Consider the following 21,578-nt stretch of genomic DNA (forward strand, 5'->3'; position numbering starts at 1 on the left):
CCAGGGGCAGTGCCAGTCTACATCCCATGGGCAGTGCCAGTCTACATCCCAGGGGCAGTGCCAGTCTACATCCCAAGGGGCAGTGCCAGTCTACATCCCAGGGGCAGCGCCAGTCTGCATCACATAGGCAGTGTCAGTCTACATCCCAGGAGCAGCGCCAGTCTACATCACAGAGGCAGCGCCAGTCTACATCCCAGGGGCAGCGCCAGTCTCCATCCCAGGGGCAGTGCCAGTCTCCATCCCAGGGGCAGTGCCAGTCTACATCCCAGGGGCAGTGCCAGTCTCCATCCCAGGGGCACTGCCAGTCTCCATCCCAGGGGCAGTGCCAGTCTCCATCCCAGAGGCAGTGCCAGTCTCCATCCCAGGGGCAGTGCCAGTCTCCATCCCAGGGGCAGTGCCAGTCTCCTTCCCAGGGGCAGTGCCAGTCTCCATCCCAGGGGCAGTGCCAGTCTCCATCCCAGGGGCAGTGCCAGTCTCCATCCCAGGGGCAGTGCCAGTCTCCATCCCAGGGGCAGTGCCAGTCTCCATCCCAGGGGCAGTGCCAGTCTCCATCCCAGGGGCAGTGCCAGTCTCCATCAGTCCCAGCCTGCGGGGCATGTACTGTGGCGCTCTACTTTCTACAGTGCCAGGCTGTATTTTGCGGAGGAGTGGGCAGACAGTAATGTGGGCAGCACCTTGCAGGCTCCCGGCAGGAGATGGATCTTCACGTACGGGTCAGCAAGGCCATTGAAGTCCATTGGTTTCAGTCCCTGAAAAGTAGAAGAGAGAATTGGTCGCCGCCGCAGCTCCCTGCACTGGTCTCCAGTCACAGCTCCACTGTGTCCTGCCGCTGCAGAACCTCTTGTCTCACTGCTGCACTTTATAGGTTCATTGTCTGTATGTGACGCACTCTCCTATAGGGCATGCTATGGGATGTAGTGCTTACATAAGGTCAGTGGGTGATTTGGGACTGCAGCTTGTGGTGTGACTAGAGCAGCGGACGCCATCATTAAATCTGGGGGTTTGGATCTTAGGATATCCTATGTTTCCGGCATCACGACCTCACCACGGATCCTCGGTGGCGCTCATGGCGCTGATCCCGCGTGTCACTAACAGGCTTAGCGGATTTCATGTGTCCGCCGGGGATTACGGGTAATTCCTGCTGGGGTTTATGGAGGAGCGGAGAATATAGGGACGGATGAGGCGCATCAGGCGCCATGGAGGACGACAGCGGCCCCGAGTCACCCGCCGGTACCATCCTCGGGCCAGGACCACCACAGGGCCAGGGGGCAGCACAGGTCATTGTGTGGTGGTCCTGCAGTGTACTGGGCGGGCGACCACTCACCCCAGTATTATAGGTGCCGCACAGACCGTACACGGGGCCAGGGGGCAGCACAGGTCATTGTGTGGTGGTCCTGCAGTGTACGGGGCGGGCGACCACTCACCCCAGTATTATAGGTGCCGCACAGACCGTACACGGGGCCCGGGGGCAGCACAGGTCATTGTGTGGTGGTCCTGCAGTGTACGGGGCGGGCGACCACTCACCCCAGTATTATAGGTGCCGCACAGACCGTACACGGGGCCCGGGGGCAGCACAGGTCATTGTGTGGTGGTCCTGCAGTGTACGGGGCGGGCGACCACTCACCCCAGTATTATAGGTGCCGCACAGACCGTACACGGGGCCAGGGGGCAGCACAGGTCATTGTGTGGTGGTCCTGCAGTGTACGGGGCGGGCGACCACTCACCCCAGTATTATAGGTGCCGCACAGACCGTACACGGGGCCAGGGGGCAGCACAGGTCATTGTGTGGTGGTCCTGCAGTGTACGGGGCGGGCGACCACTCACCCCAGTATTATAGGTGCCGCACAGACCGTACACGGGGCCCGGGGGCAGCACAGGTCATTGTGTGGTGGTCCTGCAGTGTACGGGGCGGGCGACCACTCACCCCAGTATTATAGGTGCCGCACAGACCGTACACGGGGCCAGGGGGCAGCACAGGTCATTGTGTGGTGGTCCTGCAGTGTACGGGGCGGGCGACCACTCACCCCAGTATTATAGGTGCCGCACAGACCGTACACGGGGCCCGGGGGCAGCACAGGTCATTGTGTGGTGGTCCTGCAGTGTACGGGGCGGGCGACCACTCACCCCAGTATTATAGGTGCCGCACAGACCGTACACGGGGCCCGGGGGCAGCACAGGTCATTGTGTGGTGGTCCTGCAGTGTACGGGGCGGGCGACTACTCACCCCAGTATTATAGGTGCCGCACAGACCGTACACGGGGCCCGGGGGCAGCACAGGTCATTGTGTGGTGGTCCTGCAGTGTACGGGGCGGGCGACCACTCACCCCAGTATTATAGGGGCCGCACAGACCGTACACGGGGCCCGGGGGCAGCACAGGTCATTGTGTGGTGGTCCTGCAGTGTACGGGGCGGGCGACCACTCACCCCAGTATTATAGGTGCCGCACAGACCATACACGGGGCCCGGGGGCCTCACTGCGGCCTGCGGTGCCGGATACATTACCAGCGGCGCTCCTCCATGATAATTATATCAGGATTGGATACATGTATCACACGGCGCACAGTCGGATACATGACAGATGTCAGCAGGTAGGCCGCGCAGGCAGCTCATTAGAAGGGACAGTCGCAGACATGGCCGCCTCATTGTACCCCGCCCCCGTCATGGCGCTCGCCCACCTTCGCTCTCAGGATCTCGCACTGTAAGATGCATTTTTCTTGATCATAAAATAATTCAAATTCCAGAGTTCCCAGCGACGCTGAAACGACAAGAAGATGAAATGTCAGAAATAAGCGTCCCCTCCCCCACCGCCCGCACATCGCAGAACACAGGTAAGGGTCCCCTCCCCCACCGCCCGCAGAACACAGGGGCTTCTCACCAGACCAGAATATCATCAGAAAGTGAATCCCGTATATTCTATAGAGTCATTACACACAGAGTGATCTATTTCACGTGTTTATTTCTGTTAATGTTGATGATTATGGCTTACAGACAATGAGAACCCAAAAGTCATTATCTCAGTAAATTAGAATACTTAATAACACCGGCTTGAAAAATTATTTGAAAACCCGAAATGTTCCCTACTGAAATGTCAGTTCAGTAAATGCACTCAGTACTTGGTCGTGGTTCCTTTTGCATAAATTACTGCATCAATGCGGCGTGGCATGGAGGTGATCAGCCTGTGGCGCTGCTGAGGGGTTATGGAAGCCCAGGTTGCTTTGATAGCAGCCTTCATCTCGACTGCATTGTGCGGTCTGGTGTCTCTCATCTTTTTCTACCACACTTTTTCCTTCCACTCCACTTTCCATTCATATTCTTGGATACAGCACTGTGTGAACAGCCGGCTTCTTTACCAATGACCTTTTGTGGCTTCCCCTCCTTGTGGAGTGTGTCAGTGTCGCCTTCTGGACATCTGTCAGGTCAGAGTCTTCTCCATGATTGTGGAGCTACTGAAACAGACTAAGGACCTTTACATAGTGGATGCTTTCCTGAAACGGAAAGTACTTGCAAGCAGCATAATACAAAGAATAGCAGGTTTACCCAGAATCCTTTGCAGTAGGCGGAGCTATGCAAATCATCTCTTTCCACCCCAGTCTAATCCACAGCGCTTGGAACCGCCAAGCGTGCAATGCTGCGGATTTCTAAATAAGGTGGCTAGCATGTGTGTAAGGACCTTTATTAACACTTAGGAGCCTTTGTGGGTATTTTTTGTTATAAAGTATTCTAATTTACTGAGATAATGACTTTTGGCTTTTCATTGGCTGTAAGCCATAATCATCAACATTAACAGAAATAAACCCGTGAAATAGATCACTCTGTGTGTAATCACTCTATAGAATATAGGAGATTCACTTTTTGTATTGAAGAACTGAGATAAATTCACTTTTTGACAATATTCTAATTTAGTGAGAAACACCTGTATCTATCAAATGTGGTGAAATACTGCAATTATGTCTTCTCCAGTCACACCCGATGCTGCATCGATAATTCTGCTATATAATGTGTATTCTACTCCAGTCACACCCGATGCTGCATCCATAATTCTGCTATATAATATGTATTTTACTCCAGTCACACCTGGAGCTGCATCCATAATTCTGCTATATAAATGTATTTTACTCCAGTCACACCTGGAGCTGCATCCATAATTCTGCTATATAAATGTATTTTACTCCAGTCACACCCGAAGCTGCATCCATAATTGTGCGGTTACATCAGGTGATGTCAGGTGTCGGCTCTGGAACGACTTGATCTGAGCATCTTTCTGATCTAATGAACCATTGGTCTAAATGTGACAGGATGAGCGGCGGAGGCTCATTAGCCGCGGAGCGGTGTACAGACCCCCGCTGATGAGTGGTCGTCCGTGTACCAGGGTGGGGGGACCTCATCTTCTCCCCCAAGTAAACTCACATAGAGCGAAGCCCCCGGCTACCTGTCTCACCCCATGGTTATGACTAAGGGGTGAGGAGCAGCCTGTGTGAGTGGAGGGGTGAGGAGCAGCCTGTGTGAGTGGAGGGGTGAGGAGCAGCCTGTGTGAGTGGAGGGGTGGGGAGTAGCCTGTGTGAGTGGAGGGGTGGGGAGCAGCCTGTGTGAGTGGAGGGGTGAGGAGCAGCCTGTGCGAGTGGAGGGGTGGGGTGCAGCCTGTGTGAGTGGAGGGGTGGGGAGCAGCCTGTGTGAGTGGAGGGGTGAGGAGCAGCCTGTGTGAGTGGAGGGGTGAGGAGCAGCCTGTGCGAGTGGAGGGGTGGGGAGCAGCCTGTGTGAGTGGAAGGGTGAGGAGCAGCCTGTGTGAGTGGAGGGGTGAGGAGCAGCCTGTGTGAGTGGAGGGGTGGGGAGCAGCCTGTGTGAGTGGAGGGGTGGGGAGCAGCCTGTGTGAGTGGAGGGGTGGGGAGCAGCCTGTGTGAGTGGAGGGGTGAGGAGCAGCCTGTGCGAGTGGAGGGGTGGGGAGCAGCTTGTGTGAGTGGAGGGGTGAGGAGCAGCCTGTGCGAGTGGAGGGGTGGGGTGCAGCCTGTGTGAGTGGAGGGGTGAGGAGCAGCCTGTGTGAGTGGAGGGGTGGGGAGCAGCTTGTGTGAGTGGAGGGGTGAGGAGCAGCCTGTGTGAGTGGAGGGGTGGGGAGCAGCCTGTGTGAGTGGAGGGGTGGGGAGCAGCCTGTGTGAGTGGAGGGGTGGGGAGCAGCCTGTGTGAGTGGAGGGGTGAGGAGCAGCCTGTGCGAGTGGAGGGGTGGGGAGCAGCTTGTGTGAGTGGAGGGGTGAGGAGCAGCCTGTGCGAGTGGAGGGGTGGGGTGCAGCCTGTGTGAGTGGAGGGGTGAGGAGCAGCCTGTGTGAGTGGAGGGGTGGGGAGCAGCCTGTGTGAGTGGAAGGGTGAGGAGCAGCATGTGTGAGTGGAGGGGTGAGGAGCAGCCTGTGTGAGTGGAGGGGTGGGGAGCAGCCTGTGTGAGTGGAGGGGTGGGGAGCAGCCTGTGTGAGTGGAGGGGTGGGGAGCAGCCTGTGTGAGTGGAGGGGTGAGGAGCAGCCTGTGTGAGTGGAGGGGTGGGGAGCAGCCTGTGTGAGTGGAGGGGTGGGGAGCAGCCTGTGTGAGTGGAGGGGTGAGGAGCAGCCTGTGTGAGTGGAGGGGTGGGGAGCAGCCTGTGTGAGTGGAGGGGTGAGGAGCAGCCTGTGTGAGTGGAGGGGTGAGGAGCAGCCTGTGTGAGTGGAGGGGTGGGGAGCAGCCTGTGTGAGTGGAGGGGTGGGGAGCAGCCTGTGTGAGTGGAGGGGTGGGGAGCAGCCTGTGTGAGTGGAGGGGTGAGGAGCAGCCTGTGTGAGTGGAGGGGTGGGGAGCAGCCTGTGTGAGTGGAGGGGTGGGGAGCAGCCTGTGTGAGTGGAGGGGTGAGGAGCAGCCTGTGCGAGTGGAGGGGTGGGGTGCAGCCTGTGTGAGTGGAGGGGTGAGGAGCAGCCTGTGTGAGTGGAGGGGTGGGGAGCAGCTTGTGTGAGTGGAGGGGTGAGGAGCAGCCTGTGCGAGTGGAGGGGTGGGGAGCAGCCTGTGTGAGTGGAGGGGTGGGGAGCAGCCTGTGTGAGTGGAGGGGTGAGGAGCAGCCTGTGCGAGTGGAGGGGTGGGGTGCAGCCTGTGTGAGTGGAGGGGTGAGGAGCAGCCTGTGTGAGTGGAGGGGTGAGGAGCAGCTTGTGTGAGTGGAGGGGTGAGGAGCAGCCTGTGCGAGTGGAGGGGTGGGGTGCAGCCTGTGTGAGTGGAGGGGTGAGGAGCAGCCTGTGTGAGTGGAGGGGTGGGGAGCAGCTTGTGTGAGTGGAGGGGTGAGGAGCAGCCTGTGCGAGTGGAGGGGTGGGGTGCAGCCTGTGTGAGTGGAGGGGTGAGGTGCAGCCTGTGTGAGTGGAGGGGTGGGGAGCAGCCTGTGTGAGTGGAGGGGTGAGGAGCAGCCTGTGTGAGTGGAGGGGTGAGGAGCAGCCTGTGTGAGTGGAGGGGTGAGGAGCAGCCTGTGTGAGTGGAGGGGTGAGGAGCAGCCTGTGTGAGTGGAGGGGTGAGGAGCAGCCTGTGTGAGTGGAGGAGTGAGGAGCAGCCTGTGTGAGTGGAGGGGTGAGGAGCAGCCTGTGTGAGTGGAGGGGTGGGGTGCAGCCTGTGTGAGTGGAGGGGTGAGGAGCAGCCTGTGTGAGTGGAGGGGTGAGGAGCAGCCTGTGTGAGTGGAGGGGTGAGGAGCAGCCTGTGTGATTGGAGGAGTGAGGAGCAGCCTGTGTGAGTGGAGGGGTGGGGAGCAGCCTGTGTGAGTGGAGGGGTGGGGGCAGCCTGTGTGAGTGGAGGGGTGAGGAGCAGCCTGTGTGAGTGGAGGAGTGAGGAGCAGCCTGTGTGAGTGGAGGGGTGGGGAGCAGCCTGTGTGAGTGGAGGGGTGGGGGCAGCCTGTGTGAGTGGAGGGGTGAGGAGCAGCCTGTGTGAGTGGAGGGGTGGGGAGCAGCCTGTGTGAGTGGAGGGGTGGGGAGCAGCCTGTGTGAGTGGAGCGGTGGGGAGCAGCCTGTGTGAGTGGAGCGGTGGGGAGCAGCCTGTGTGAGTGGAGGGGTGGGGAGCAGCCTGTGTGAGTGGAGGGGTGAGGAGCGGACTGTGTGAGTGGAGGGGTGGGGAGCGGCCTGTGTGAGTGGAGGGGTGGGGAGCGGCCTGTGGGAGTGGAGGGGTGGGGAGCAGCCTGTGTGAGTGGAGGGGTGAGGAGCAGCCTGTGTGAGTGGAGGGGTGAGGAGCAGCCTGTGTGAGTCGAAGGGTGAGGAGCAGCCTGTGTGAGTGGAGGGGTGGGGAGCAGCCTGTGTGAGTGGAGGGGTGGGGAGCAGCCTGTGTGAGTGGAGGGGTGGGGAGCAGCCTGTGTGAGTGGAGGAGTGGGGAGCAGCCTGTGTGAGTGGAGGGGTGGGGAGCAGCCTGTGTGAGTGGAGGGGTGGGGAGCAGCCTGTGTGAGTGGAGGGGTGGGGAGCAGCCTGTGTGAGTGGAGGGGTGGGGAGCAGCCTGTGTGAGTGGAGGGGTGGGGAGCAGCCTGTGTGAGTGGAGGGGTGGGGAGCAGCCTGTGTGAGTGGAGGGGTGAGGAGCAGCCTGTGTGAGTGGAGGGGTGGGGAGCAGCCTGTGTGAGTGGAGGGGTGGGGAGCAGCCTGTGTGAGTGGAGGGGTGGGGAGCAGCCTGTGTGAGTGGAGGGGTGAGGAGCAGCCTGTGTGAGTGGAGGGGTGAGGAGCAGCCTGTGTGAGTGGAGGGGTGGGGAGCGGCCTGTGTGAGTGGAGGGGTGGGGAGCGGCCTGTGTGAGTGGAGGGGTGGGGAGCGGCCTGTGTGAGTGGAGGGGTGGGGAGCAGCCTGTGTGAGTGGAGGGGTGGGGAGCGGCCTGTGAGTGGAGGGGTGAGGAGCGGCCTGTGTGAGTGGAGGGGTGAGGAGCATCCTGTGTGAGTGGAGGGGTGGGGAGCGGCCTGTGTGAGTGGAGGGGTGAGGAGCATCCTGTGTGAGTGGAGGGGTGGGGTGCAGCCTGTGTGAGTGGAGGGGTGGGGAGCAGCCTGTGTGAGTGGAGGGGTGGGGAGCAGCCTGTGTGAGTGGAGGGGTGAGGAGCAGCCTGTGTGAGTGGAGGGGTGGGGAGCAGCCTGTGTGAGTGGAGGGGTGGGGAGCAGCCTGTGTGAGTGGAGGGGTGGGGAGCAGCCTGTGTGAGTGGAGGGGTGGGGAGCAGCCTGTGTGAGTGGAGGGGTGGCGAGCAGCCTGTGTGAGTGGAGGGGTGGGGAGCAGCCTTTGTGAGTGGAGGGGTGAGGAGCAGCCTGTGTGAGTGGAGGGGTGGGGAGCAGCCTGTGTGAGTGGAGGGGTGGGGAGCAGCCTGTGTGAGTGGAGGGGTGGGGAGCAGCCTGTGTGAGTGGAGGGGTGGGGAGCAGCCTGTGTGAGTGGAGGGGTGAGGAGCAGCCTGTGTGAGTGGAGGGGTGGGGAGCAGCCTGTGTGAGTGGAGGGGTGGGGAGCAGCCTGTGTGAGTGGAGGGGTGGGGAGCAGCCTGTGTGAGTGGAGGGGTGGGGAGCAGCCTGTGTGAGTGGAGGGGTGGCGAGCAGCCTGTGTGAGTGGAGGGGTGGGGAGCAGCCTGTGTGAGTGGAGGGGTGGGGAGCAGCCTGTGTGAGTGGAGGGGTGGGGAGCAGCCTGTGTGAGTGGAGGGGTGGGGAGCAGCCTGTGTGAGTGGAGGGGTGGGGAGCAGCCTGTGTGAGTGGAGGGGTGGCGAGCAGCCTGTGTGAGTGGAGGGGTGGGGAGCAGCCTGTGTGAGTGGAGGGGTGGGGAGCAGCCTGTGTGAGTGGAGGGGTGGGGAGCAGCCTGTGTGAGTGGAGGGGTGGGGAGCAGCCTGTGTGAGTGGAGGGGTGAGGAGCAGCCTGTGTGAGTGGAGGGGTGGGGAGCAGCCTGTGTGAGTGGAGGGGTGGGGAGCAGCCTGTGTGAGTGGAGGGGTGAGGAGCAGCCTGTGTGAGTGGAGGGGTGGGGAGCAGCCTGTGTGAGTGGAGGGGTGGGGAGCAGCCTGTGTGAGTGGAGGGGTGGGGAGCAGCCTGTGTGAGCGCCCTCAGTCCCAGTGTATGTGACATAATTACATACTGCCATCGTCGGAGTCGTAGTTGTCTAGGTCGTCGGCGTCATCCACGTGTTCGGCTGCCTGGTGCGGTATGTCCAGTGGTGCCATGTTGTGGGGTTGTCCTGTGGGGGACGGGGCGCCCTCCGGCCACGGACTGTATCTCGGGAAGTAGGCAGAGATTTGCTGGATGGGTCGGATGGGTCCGGGACACACGTTTATCGCCATGTGCTCCTGGATGTTGATGGGAACCTTATCACCACGCCGCACCGTCATCAGGGTGTCTGAGGGCGAGAGAAGGGTGAGAACAGACACGAGCTTAGATACACAAATTACATAGATACATGAGCTTAGGCTACGTTCACATTTGCGTTCTGCCGGGCTGCGTCGGGCGCCACCGCGGCGACGCATGCGCCCCTATATTTTACATGGGGGCGCATGGACATGCGTTTGCATGCGTTTTACGATGCATGCTTCTTTTTTGCTGCAAGCGTTAGGGCGCAGAGGACGCAGCAAGATGCATTTTTTTGCATCCAAAATCCGGCAAAAAAAGGACGCATGCGTCGCAAAACTATGCGTTTTGCATGCGTTCTTGTTTGCGTTGTACGTTGCATCGCCGACGCAGCCCCGCACAACGCAAATGTGAACGTAGCCTTAGATACACAAATTACATTAGGTAGATACATGAGCTCAGCTACAAATGTGCAATTTGGTAAACACATTTTTTTTGGATACATACACGCTAATGTAGACAAAGATAAACACTTGAGATTAGATGAGGTTAGATACATGACATAGAGAAGACATGAGGTTAGATACATGACATAGAGAAGACATGAGGTTAGATACATGACATAGAGAAGACATGAGTTTAGATACATGACATAGAGAAGACATGAGGTTAGATACATGACATACAGAAGACATGAGGTTAGATACATGACATAGAGAAGACATGAGGTTAGATACATGACATAGAGAAGACATGAGGTTAGATACATGACATAGAGAAGACATGAGGTTAGATACATGACATACAGAAGACATGAGGTTAGATACATGACATACAGAAGACATGAGGTTAGATACATGACATAGAGAAGACATGAGGTTAGATACATGACATACAGAAGACATGAGGTTAGATACATGACATACAGAAGACATGAGGTTAGATACATGACATAGAGAAGACATGAGGTTAGATACATGACATAGAGAAGACATGAGGTTAGATACATGACATAGAGAAGACATGAGGTTAGATACATGACATACAGAAGACATGAGGTTAGATACATGACATACAGAAGACATGAGGTTAGATACATGACATAGAGAAGACATGAGGTTAGATACATGACATAGAGAAGACATGAGGTTAGATACATGACATAGAGAAGACATGAGGTTAGATACATGACATAGAGAAGACATGAGGTTAGATACATGACATACAGAAGACATGAGGTTAGATACATGACATACAGAAGACATGAGGTTAGATACATGACATAGAGAAGACATGAGGTTAGATACATGACATAGAGAAGACATGAGGTTAGATACATGACATAGAGAAGACATGAGGTTAGATACATGACATAGAGAAGACATGAGGTTAGATACATGACATAGAGAAGACATGAGGTTAGATACATGACATACAGAAGACATGAGGTTAGATACATGACATAGAGAAGACATGAGGTTAGATACATGACATAGAGAAGACATGAGGTTAGATACATGACATAGAGAAGACATGAGGTTAGATACATGACATAGAGAAAACATGAGGTTAGATACATGACATAGAGAAGACATGAGGTTAGATACTGTACATGACATAGAGAAGACATGAGGTTAGATACATGACATAGAGAAGACATGAGGTTAGATACATGACATAGAGAAGACATGAGGTTAGATACATGACATACAGAAGACATGAGGTTAGATACATGACATAGAGAAGACATGAGGTTAGATACATGACATAGAGAAGACATGAGGTTAGATACATGACATAGAGAAGACATGAGGTTAGATACATGACATAGAGAAGACATGAGGTTAGATACATGACATAGAGAAGACATGAGGTTAGATACATGACATAGAGAAGACATGAGATTAGATACATGACATAGAGAAGACATGAGGTTAGATACATGACATAGAGAAGACATGAGGTTAGATACATGACATAAAGAAGACATGAGGTTAGATACATGACATAGAGAAGACATGAGGTTAGATACATGACATAGAGAAGACATGAGGTTAGATACATGACATAGAGAAGACATGAGGTTAGATACATGACATAGAGAAGACATGAGGTTAGATACATGACATAGAGAAGACATGAGGTTAGATACATGACATAGAGAAGACATGAGGTTAGATACATGACAGAGAAGACATGAGGTTAGATACATGACATAGAGAAGACATGAGGTTAGATACATGACATAAAGAAGACATGAGGTTAGATACATGACATAGAGAAGACATGAGGTTAGATACATGACATAAAGAAGACATGAGGTTAGATACATGACATAGAGAAGACATGAGGTTAGATACATGACATAGAGAAGACATGAGGTTAGATACATGACATACAGAAGACATGAGGTTAGATACATGACATAGAGAAGACATGAGGTTAGATACATGTCATAGAGAAGACATGAGGTTAGATACATGACATAAAGAAGATATGAGGTTAGATACATGACATAGAGAAGACATGAGGTTAGATACATGACATAGAGAAGACATGAGGTTAGATACATGACATAGAGAAGACATGAGGTTAGATACATGACATAGAGAAGACATGAGGTTAGATACATGACATAGAGAAGACATGAGGTTAGATACATGACATAGAGAAGACATGAGATTAGATACATGACATAGAGAAGACATGAGGTTAGATACATGACATAGAGAAGACATGAGGTTAGATACATGACATAAAGAAGACATGAGGTTAGATACATGACATACAGAAGACATGAGGTTAGATACATGACATAGAGAAGACATGAGGTTAGATACATGACATACAGAAGACATGAGGTTAGATACATGACATAGAGAAGACATGAGGTTAGATACATGAGATAGAGAAGACATGAGGTTAGATACATGACATAGAGAAGACATGAGGTTAGATACATGACATAGAGAAGACATGAGGTTAGATACATGACATAGAGAAGACATGAGGTTAGATACATGACATACAGAAGACATGAGGTTAGATACATGACATAGAGAAGACATGAGGTTAGATACATGACATAGAGAAGACATGAGGTTAGATACATGACATACAGAAGACATGAGGTTAGATACATGACATAGAGAAGACATGAGGTTAGATACATGACATACAGAAGACATGAGGTTAGATACATGACATACAGAAGACATGAGATTAGATACATGACATAGAGAAGACATGAGGTTAGATACATGACATAGAGAAGACATGAGGTTAGATACATGACATACAGAAGACATGAGATTAGATACATGACATAAAGAAGACATGAGGTTAGATACATGACATAGAGAAGACATGAGGTTAGATACATGACATAGAGAAGACATGAGGTTAGATACATGACATAGAGAAGACATGAGGTTAGATACATGACATACAGAAGACATGAGGTTAGATACATGACATACAGAAGATATGAGATTATATACATGACATAGAGAAGACATGAGGTTAGATACATGACATACAGAAGACATGAGGTTAGATACGTGACATACAGAAGACATGAGGTTAGATACATGACATACAGAAGACATGAGGTTAGATACGTGACATAGAGAAGACATGAGGTTAGATACATGACATAGAGAAGACATGAGGTTAGATACATGACATAGAGAAGACATGAGGTTAGATACATGACATACAGAAGACATGAGGTTAGATACATGACATAGAGAAGACATGAGGTTAGATACATGACATAGAGAAGACATGAGGTTAGATGCATGACATAGAGAAGACATGAGGTTAGATACATGACAGAGAAGACATGAGGTTAGATACATGACATAAAGAAGACATGAGGTTAGATACATGACATACAGAAGACATGAGGTTAGATACATGACATAGAGAAGACATGAGGTTAGATACATGACATAGAGAAGACACAACGTTAGATACATGACATAGAGAAGACACAATGTTAGATACATGACATAGAGAAGACACGACGTTAGATACATGACATAGAGAAGACATGAGATTAGATACATGACATAGAGAAGACATGAGATTAGATACATGACATACAGAAGACATGAGGTTAGATACATGACATAGAGAAGACATGAGGTTAGATACATGACATAAAGAAGACATGAAATTAGATACATGACATACAGAAGACATGAGGTTAGATACATGACATAGCGAAGACATGAGGTTAGATACATGACATAGAGAAGACATGAGGTTAGATACATGACATAAAGAAGACATGAGGTTAGATACATGACATAGAGAAGACATGAGGTTAGATACATGACATAGCGAAGACATGAGGTTAGATACATGACATAGAGAAGACATGAGGTTAGATACATGACATACAGAAGACATGAGGTTAGATGCATGACATAGAGAAGACATGAGGTTAGATACATGACAGAGAAGACATGAGGTTAGATACATGACATAAAGAAGACATGAGGTTAGATACATGACATACAGAAGACATGAGGTTAGATACATGACATAGAGAAGACACAACGTTAGATACATGACATAGAGAAGACACAACGTTAGATACATTACATAGAGAAGACACGACGTTAGATACATGACATAGAGAAGACATGAGGTTAGATACATGACATAGAGAAGACATGAGATTAGATACATGACATACAGAAGACATTAGGTTAGATACATGACATAGAGAAGACATGAGGTTAGATACATGACATAAAGAAGACATGAGGTTAGATACATGACATAGAGAAGACATGAGGTTAGATACAGGACATAGAGAAGACATGAGGTTAGATACACGACATAGAGAAGACATGAGGTTAGATACATGACATAGAGAAGACACAACGTTAGATACATGACATAGAGAAGACACGACGTTAGATACATGACATAGAGAAGACATGAGATTAGATACATGACATAGAGAAGACATGAGATTAGATACATGACATACAGAAGACATGAGGTTAGATACATGACATAGAGAAGACATGAGGTTAGATACATGACATAAAGAAGACATGAGGTTAGATACATGACACAGAGAAGACATGAGGTTAGATACATGACATAGAGAAGACATGAGGTTAGATACATGACATAGAGAAGACATGAGGTTAGATACATGACATAGAGAAGACATGAGGTTAGATACATGACATAGAGAAGACATGAGATTAGATACATGACATAGAGAAGACATGAGATTAGATACATGACATACAGAAGACATGAGGTTAGATACATGACATAGAGAAGACATGAGGTTAGATACATGACATAAAGAAGACATGAAGTTAGATACATGACATAGAGAAGACATGAGGTTAGATACATGACATACAGAAGACATGAGGTTAGATACATGACATAGAGAAGACATGAGGTTAGATACATGACATAGAGAAGACATGAGGTTAGATACATGACATAGAGAAGACATGAGGTTAGATACATGACATAGAGAAAACATGAGGTTAGATACATGACATACAGAAGACATGAGGTTAGATACATGACATAGAGAAGACATGAGGTTAGATACATGACATAGAGAAGACATGAGGTTAGATACATGACATAGAGAAGACATGAGGTTAGATACATGACATAGAGAAGACATGAGGTTAGATACATGACATACAGAAGACATGAGGTTAGATACATGACATAGAGAAGACATGAGGTTAGATACATGACATAGAGAAGACATGAGGTTAGATACATGACATAGAGAAGACATGAGGTTAGATACATGACATAAAGAAGACATGAGGTTAGATACATGACATAGAGAAGACATGAGGTTAGATACATGACATAGAGAAGACATGAGGTTAGATACATGACATAGAGAAGACATGAGGTTAGATACATGACATAGAGAAGACATGAGGTTAGATACATGACATAAAGAAGACATGAGGTTAGATACATGACATAGAGAAGACATGAGGTTAGATACATGACATAAAGAAGACATGAGGTTAGATACATGACATAGAGAAGACATGAGGTTAGATACATGACATAGAGAAGACATGAGGTTAGATACATGACATACAGAAGACATGAGGTTAGATACATGACATAGAGAAGACATGAGGTTAGATACATGTCATAGAGAAGACATGAGGTTAGATACATGACATAAAGAAGACATGAGGTTAGATACATGACATAGAGAAGACATGAGGTTAGATACATGACATAGAGAAGACATGAGGTTGGATACATGACATAGAGAAGATATGAGGTTAGATACATGACATAAAGAAGACATGAGGTTAGATACATGACATAGAGAAGACATGAGGTTGGATACATGACATAGAGAAGACATGAGGTTAGATACATGACATAAAGAAGACATGAGATTAGATACATGACATAGAGAAGACATGAGGTTAGATACATGACATAAAGAAGACATGAGGTTAGATACATGACATACAGAAGACATGAGGTTAGATACATGACATAGAGAAGACATGAGGTTAGATACATGACATACAGAAGACATGAGGTTAGATACATGACATACAGAATACATGAGATTAGATACATGACATAGAGAAGACATGAGGTTAGATACATGACATAGAGAAGACATGAGGTTAGATACATGACATAGAGAAGACATGAGGTTAGATACATGACATAAAGAAGACATGAGGTTAGATACATGACATAGAGAAGACATGAGGTTAGATACATGACATAGAGAAGACATGAGGTTAGATACATGACATAGAGAAGACATGAGGTTGGATACATGACATAGAGAAGACATGAGGTTAGATACATGACATACAGAAGACATGAGATTAGATACATGACATAAAGAAGACATGAGGTTAGATACATGACATAGAGAAGACATGAGGTTAGATACATGACATAGAGAAGACATGAGGTTAGATACATGACATAGAGAAGACATGAGGTTGGATACATGACATAGAGAAGACATGAGGTTAGATACATGACATACAGAAGACATGAGATTAGATACATGACATAAAGAAGACATGAGGTTAGATACATGACATAGAGAAGACATGAGGTTAGATACATGACATAGAGAAGACATGAGGTTAGATACATGACATAAAGAAGACATGAGGTTAGATACATGACATAGAGAAGACATGAGGTTAGATACATGACATACAGAAGACATGAGGTTACATACGTGACATACAGAAGACATGAGGTTAGATACATGACATACAGAAGACATGAGGTTAGATACGTGACATAGAGAAGACATGAGGTTAGATACATGACATAGAGAAGACATGAGGTTAGATACATGACATAGAGAAGACATGAGGTTAGATACATGACATACAGAAGACATGAGGTTAGATACATGACATAGAGAAGACATGAGGTTAGATACATGACATAGAGAAGACATGAGGTTAGATGCATGACATAGAGAAGACATGAGGTTAGATACATGACAGAGAAGACATGAGGTTAGATACATGACATAAAGAAGACATGAGGTTAGATACATGACATACAGAAGACATGAGGTTAGATACATGACATAGAGAAGACATGAGGTTAGATACATGACATAGAGAAGACACAACGTTAGATACATGACATAGAGAAGACACAACGTTAGATACATGACATAGAGAAGACATGAGATTAGATACATGACATAGAGAAGACATGAGATTAGATACATGACATACAGAAGACATGAGGTTAGATACATGACATAGAGAAGACATGAGGTTAGATACATGACATAAAGAAGACATGAGATTAGATACATGACATACAGAAGACATGAGGTTAGATACATGACATAGCGAAGACATGAGGTTAGATACATGACATAGAGAAGACATGAGGTTAGATACATGACATAAAGAAGACATGAGGTTAGATACATGACATAGAGAAGACATGAGGTTAGATACATGACATAGAGAAGACATGAGGTTAGATGCATGACATAGAGAAGACATGAGGTTAGATACATGACAGAGAAGACATGAGGTTAGATACATGACATAAAGAAGACATGAGGTTAGATACATGACATACAGAAGACATGAGGTTAGATACATGACATAGAGAAGACACAACGTTAGATACATGACATAGAGAAGACACAACGTTAGATACATTACATAGAGAAGACACGACGTTAGATACATGACATAGAGAAGACATGAGATTAGATACATGACATAGAGAAGACATGAGATTAGATACATGACTTACAGAAGACATGAGGTTAGATACATGACATAGAGAAGACATGAGGTTAGATACATGACATAAAGAAGACATGAGGTTAGATACATGACATACAGAAGACATGAGGTTAGATACATGACATAGAGAAGACATGAGGTTAGATACATGACATAGAGAAGACATGAGGTTAGATACACGACATAGAGAAGACATGAGGTTAGATACATGACATAGAGAAGACATGAGGTTAGATACATGACATAGAGAAGACACAACGTTAGATACATGACATAGAGAAGACACAACGTTAGATACATGACATAGAGAAGACACGACGTTAGATACATGACATAGAGAAGACATGAGATTAGATACATGACATAGAGAAGACATGAGATTAGATACATGACATACAGAAGACATGAGGTTAGATACATGACATAGAGAAGACATGAGGTTAGATACATGACATAGAGAAGACATGAGGTTAGATACATGACATAGAGAAGACATGAGGTTAGATACATGACATAGAGAAGACATGAGGTTAGATACATGACATAGAGAAGACATGAGATTAGATACATGACATAGAGAAGACATGAGATTAGATACATGACATACAGAAGACATGAGGTTAGATACATGATATACAGAAGACATGAGGTTAGATACATGACATAGAGAAGACATGAGGTTAGATACATGACATAGAGAAGACATGAGGTTAGATACATGACATAAAGAAGACATGAGGTTAGATACATGACATAGAGAAGACATGAGGTTAGATACATGACATAGAGAAGACATGAGGTTAGATACATGACATAGAGAAGACATGAGGTTAGATACATGACATAGAGAAGACATGAGGTTAGATACATGACATAGAGAAGACATGAGGTTAGATACATGACATAGAGAAGACATGAGGTTAGATACATGACATAGAGAAGACATGAGGTTAGATACATGACATACAGAAGACATGAGGTTAGATACATGACATACAGAAGACATGAGGTTAGATACATGACATAGAGAAGACATGAGGTTAGATACATGACATACAGAAGACATGAGGTTAGATACATGACATACGGAAGACATGAGGTTAGATACATGACATACGGAAGACATGAGGTTAGATACATGACATACAGAAGACATGAGGTTAGATACATGACATACAAAAGACAGGAAGATTAGATACATGACATACAGAAGACATGAGGTTAGATACATGACATACAAAAGACAGGAAGATTAGATACATGACATACAGAAGACATGAGGTTAGATACATGACATAAAGAAGACATGAGGTTAGATACATGACATACAGAAGACATGAGGTTAGATACATGACATACAGAAGACATGAGGTTAGATACATGACATAAAGAAGACATGAGGTTAGATACATGACATACAGAAGACATGAGGTTAGATACATGACATACAGAAGACATGAGGTTAGATACATGACATAGAGAAGACATGAGGTTAGATACATGACATAAAGAAGACATGAGGTTAGATACATGACATAGAGAAGACATGAGGTTAGATACATGACATAGAGAAGACATGAGGTTAGATACACGACATAGAGAAGACATGAGGTTAGATACATGACATAGAGAAGACACAACGTTAGATACATGACATAGAGAAGACACAACGTTAGATACATGACATAGAGAAGACACGACGTTAGATACATGACATAGAGAAGACATGAGATTAGATACATGACATAGAGAAGACATGAGATTAGATACATGACATACAGAAGACATGAGGTTAGATACATGACATAGAGAAGACATGAGGTTAGATACATGACATAGAGAAGACATGAGGTTAGATACATGACATAGAGAAGACATGAGGTTAGATACATGACATAGAGAAGACATGAGGTTAGATACATGACATAGAGAAGACATGAGATTAGATACATGACATAGAGAAGACATGAGATTAGATACATGACATACAGAAGACATGAGGTTAGATACATGACATAGAGAAGACATGAGGTTAGATACATGACATAAAGAAGACATGAGGTTAGATACATGACATAGAGAAGACATGAGGTTAGATACATGACATAGAGAAGACATGAGGTTAGATACATGACATAGAGAAGACATGAGGTTAGATACATGACATAGAGAAGACATGAGGTTAGATACATGACATAGAGAAGACATGAGGTTAGATACATGACATAGAGAAGACATGAGGTTAGATACATGACATAGAGAAGACATGAGGTTAGATACATGACATAGAGAAGACATGAGGTTAGATACATGACATACAGAAGACATGAGGTTAGATACATGACATAGAGAAGACATGAGGTTAGATACATGACATACAGAAGACATGAGGTTAGATACATGACATACAGAAGACATGAGGTTAGATACATGACATAGAGAAGACATGAGGTTAGATACATGACATACAGAAGACATGAGGTTAGATACATGACATACGGAAGACATGAGGTTAGATACATGACATACGGAAGACATGAGGTTAGATACATGACATACAGAAGACATGAGGTTAGATACATGACATACAAAAGACAGGAAGATTAGATACATGACATACAGAAGACATGAGGTTAGATACATGACATACAAAAGACAGGAAGATTAGATACATGACATACAGAAGACATGAGGTTAGATACATGACATAAAGAAGACATGAGGTTAGATACATGACATACAGAAGACATGAGGTTAGATACATGACATACAGAAGACATGAGGTTAGATACATGACATAAAGAAGACATGAGGTTAGATACATGACATACAGAAGACATGAGGTTAGATACATGACATACAAAAGACAGGGAGATTAGATACATGACATACAGAAGACATGAGGTTAGATACATGACATACAGAAGACATGAGGTTAGATACATGACATACAGAAGACATGAGGTTAGATACATGACATACAGAAGACAGGGAGATTAGATACATGACATACAGAAGACATGAGGTTAGATACATGACATAGAGAAGACATGAGGTTAGATACATTACATACAGAGGACATGAGGTTAGATACATGGCATACAGAAGACAGGGAGGTTAGATACATGACATAGAGAAGACATGAGGTTAGATACGTGACATACAGAAGACATGAGGTTAGATACGTGACATAGAGAAGACATGAGGTTAGATACATGATATAGAGAAGACATGAGGTTAGATACATGACATAGAGAAGACATGAGGTTAGATACATGACATAGAGAAGACATGAGGTTAGATACATGACATAGAGAAAACATGAGGTTAGATACATGACATACAGAAGACATGAGGTTAGATACATGACATAGAGAAGACATGAGGTTAGATACATGACATAGAGAAGACATGAGGTTAGATACATGACATAGAGAAGACATGAGGTTAGATACATGACATAGAGAAGACATGAGGTTAGATACATGACATACAGAAGACATGAGGTTAGATACATGACATAGAGAAGACATGAGGTTAGATACATGACATAGAGAAGACATGAGGTTAGATACATGACATAGAGAAGACATGAGGTTAGATACATGACATAAAGAAGACATGAGGTTAGATACATGACATAGAGAAGACATGAGGTTAGATACATGACATAGAGAAGACATGAGGTTAGATACATGACATAGAGAAGACATGAGGTTAGATACATGACATAGAGAAGACATGAGGTTAGATACATGACATAAAGAAGACATGAGGTTAGATACATGACATAGAGAAGACATGAGGTTAGATACATGACATAAAGAAGACATGAGGTTAGATACATGACATAGAGAAGACATGAGGTTAGATACATGACATAGAGAAGACATGAGGTTAGATACATGACATACAGAAGACATGAGGTTAGATACATGACATAGAGAAGACATGAGGTTAGATACATGTCATAGAGAAGACATGAGGTTAGATACATGACATAAAGAAGACATGAGGTTAGATACATGAC

The 21,578-nt window shown here is 47.0% G+C and overlaps 1 protein-coding gene and 1 long non-coding RNA gene across 2 annotated transcripts in view; one reads left to right on the forward strand and one right to left on the reverse strand.

Moving 5' to 3' along the window:
- The window catches only part of DOC2A (double C2 domain alpha), a 97,327-nt gene that overhangs the window by 54,947 nt on the left and 20,802 nt on the right, over window positions 1–21,578 (reverse strand). Inside the window, exons 2-4 of the mRNA XM_069735013.1 lie at window positions 9,049–9,306; window positions 2,676–2,755; window positions 675–749 (exon numbers count right to left, since the gene is read on the reverse strand). Coding sequence (XP_069591114.1) covers window positions 675–749; window positions 2,676–2,755; window positions 9,049–9,298 — 405 coding nt within the window. The 5' untranslated portion in view covers window positions 9,299–9,306. The remainder of the gene's footprint in view (window positions 1–674; window positions 750–2,675; window positions 2,756–9,048; window positions 9,307–21,578) is intronic.
- The window catches only part of LOC138645594 (uncharacterized), a 68,119-nt gene continuing 49,283 nt past the window's right edge, over window positions 2,743–21,578 (forward strand). The window contains exon 1 of the long non-coding RNA XR_011314742.1: window positions 2,743–2,828. This is a non-coding gene — a long non-coding RNA (uncharacterized lncRNA). The remainder of the gene's footprint in view (window positions 2,829–21,578) is intronic.

This window comes from Ranitomeya imitator, chromosome 7 (genome assembly GCF_032444005.1).
Source record: "Ranitomeya imitator isolate aRanImi1 chromosome 7, aRanImi1.pri, whole genome shotgun sequence".
Taxonomy (NCBI): Eukaryota; Metazoa; Chordata; class Amphibia; order Anura; family Dendrobatidae; genus Ranitomeya; species Ranitomeya imitator.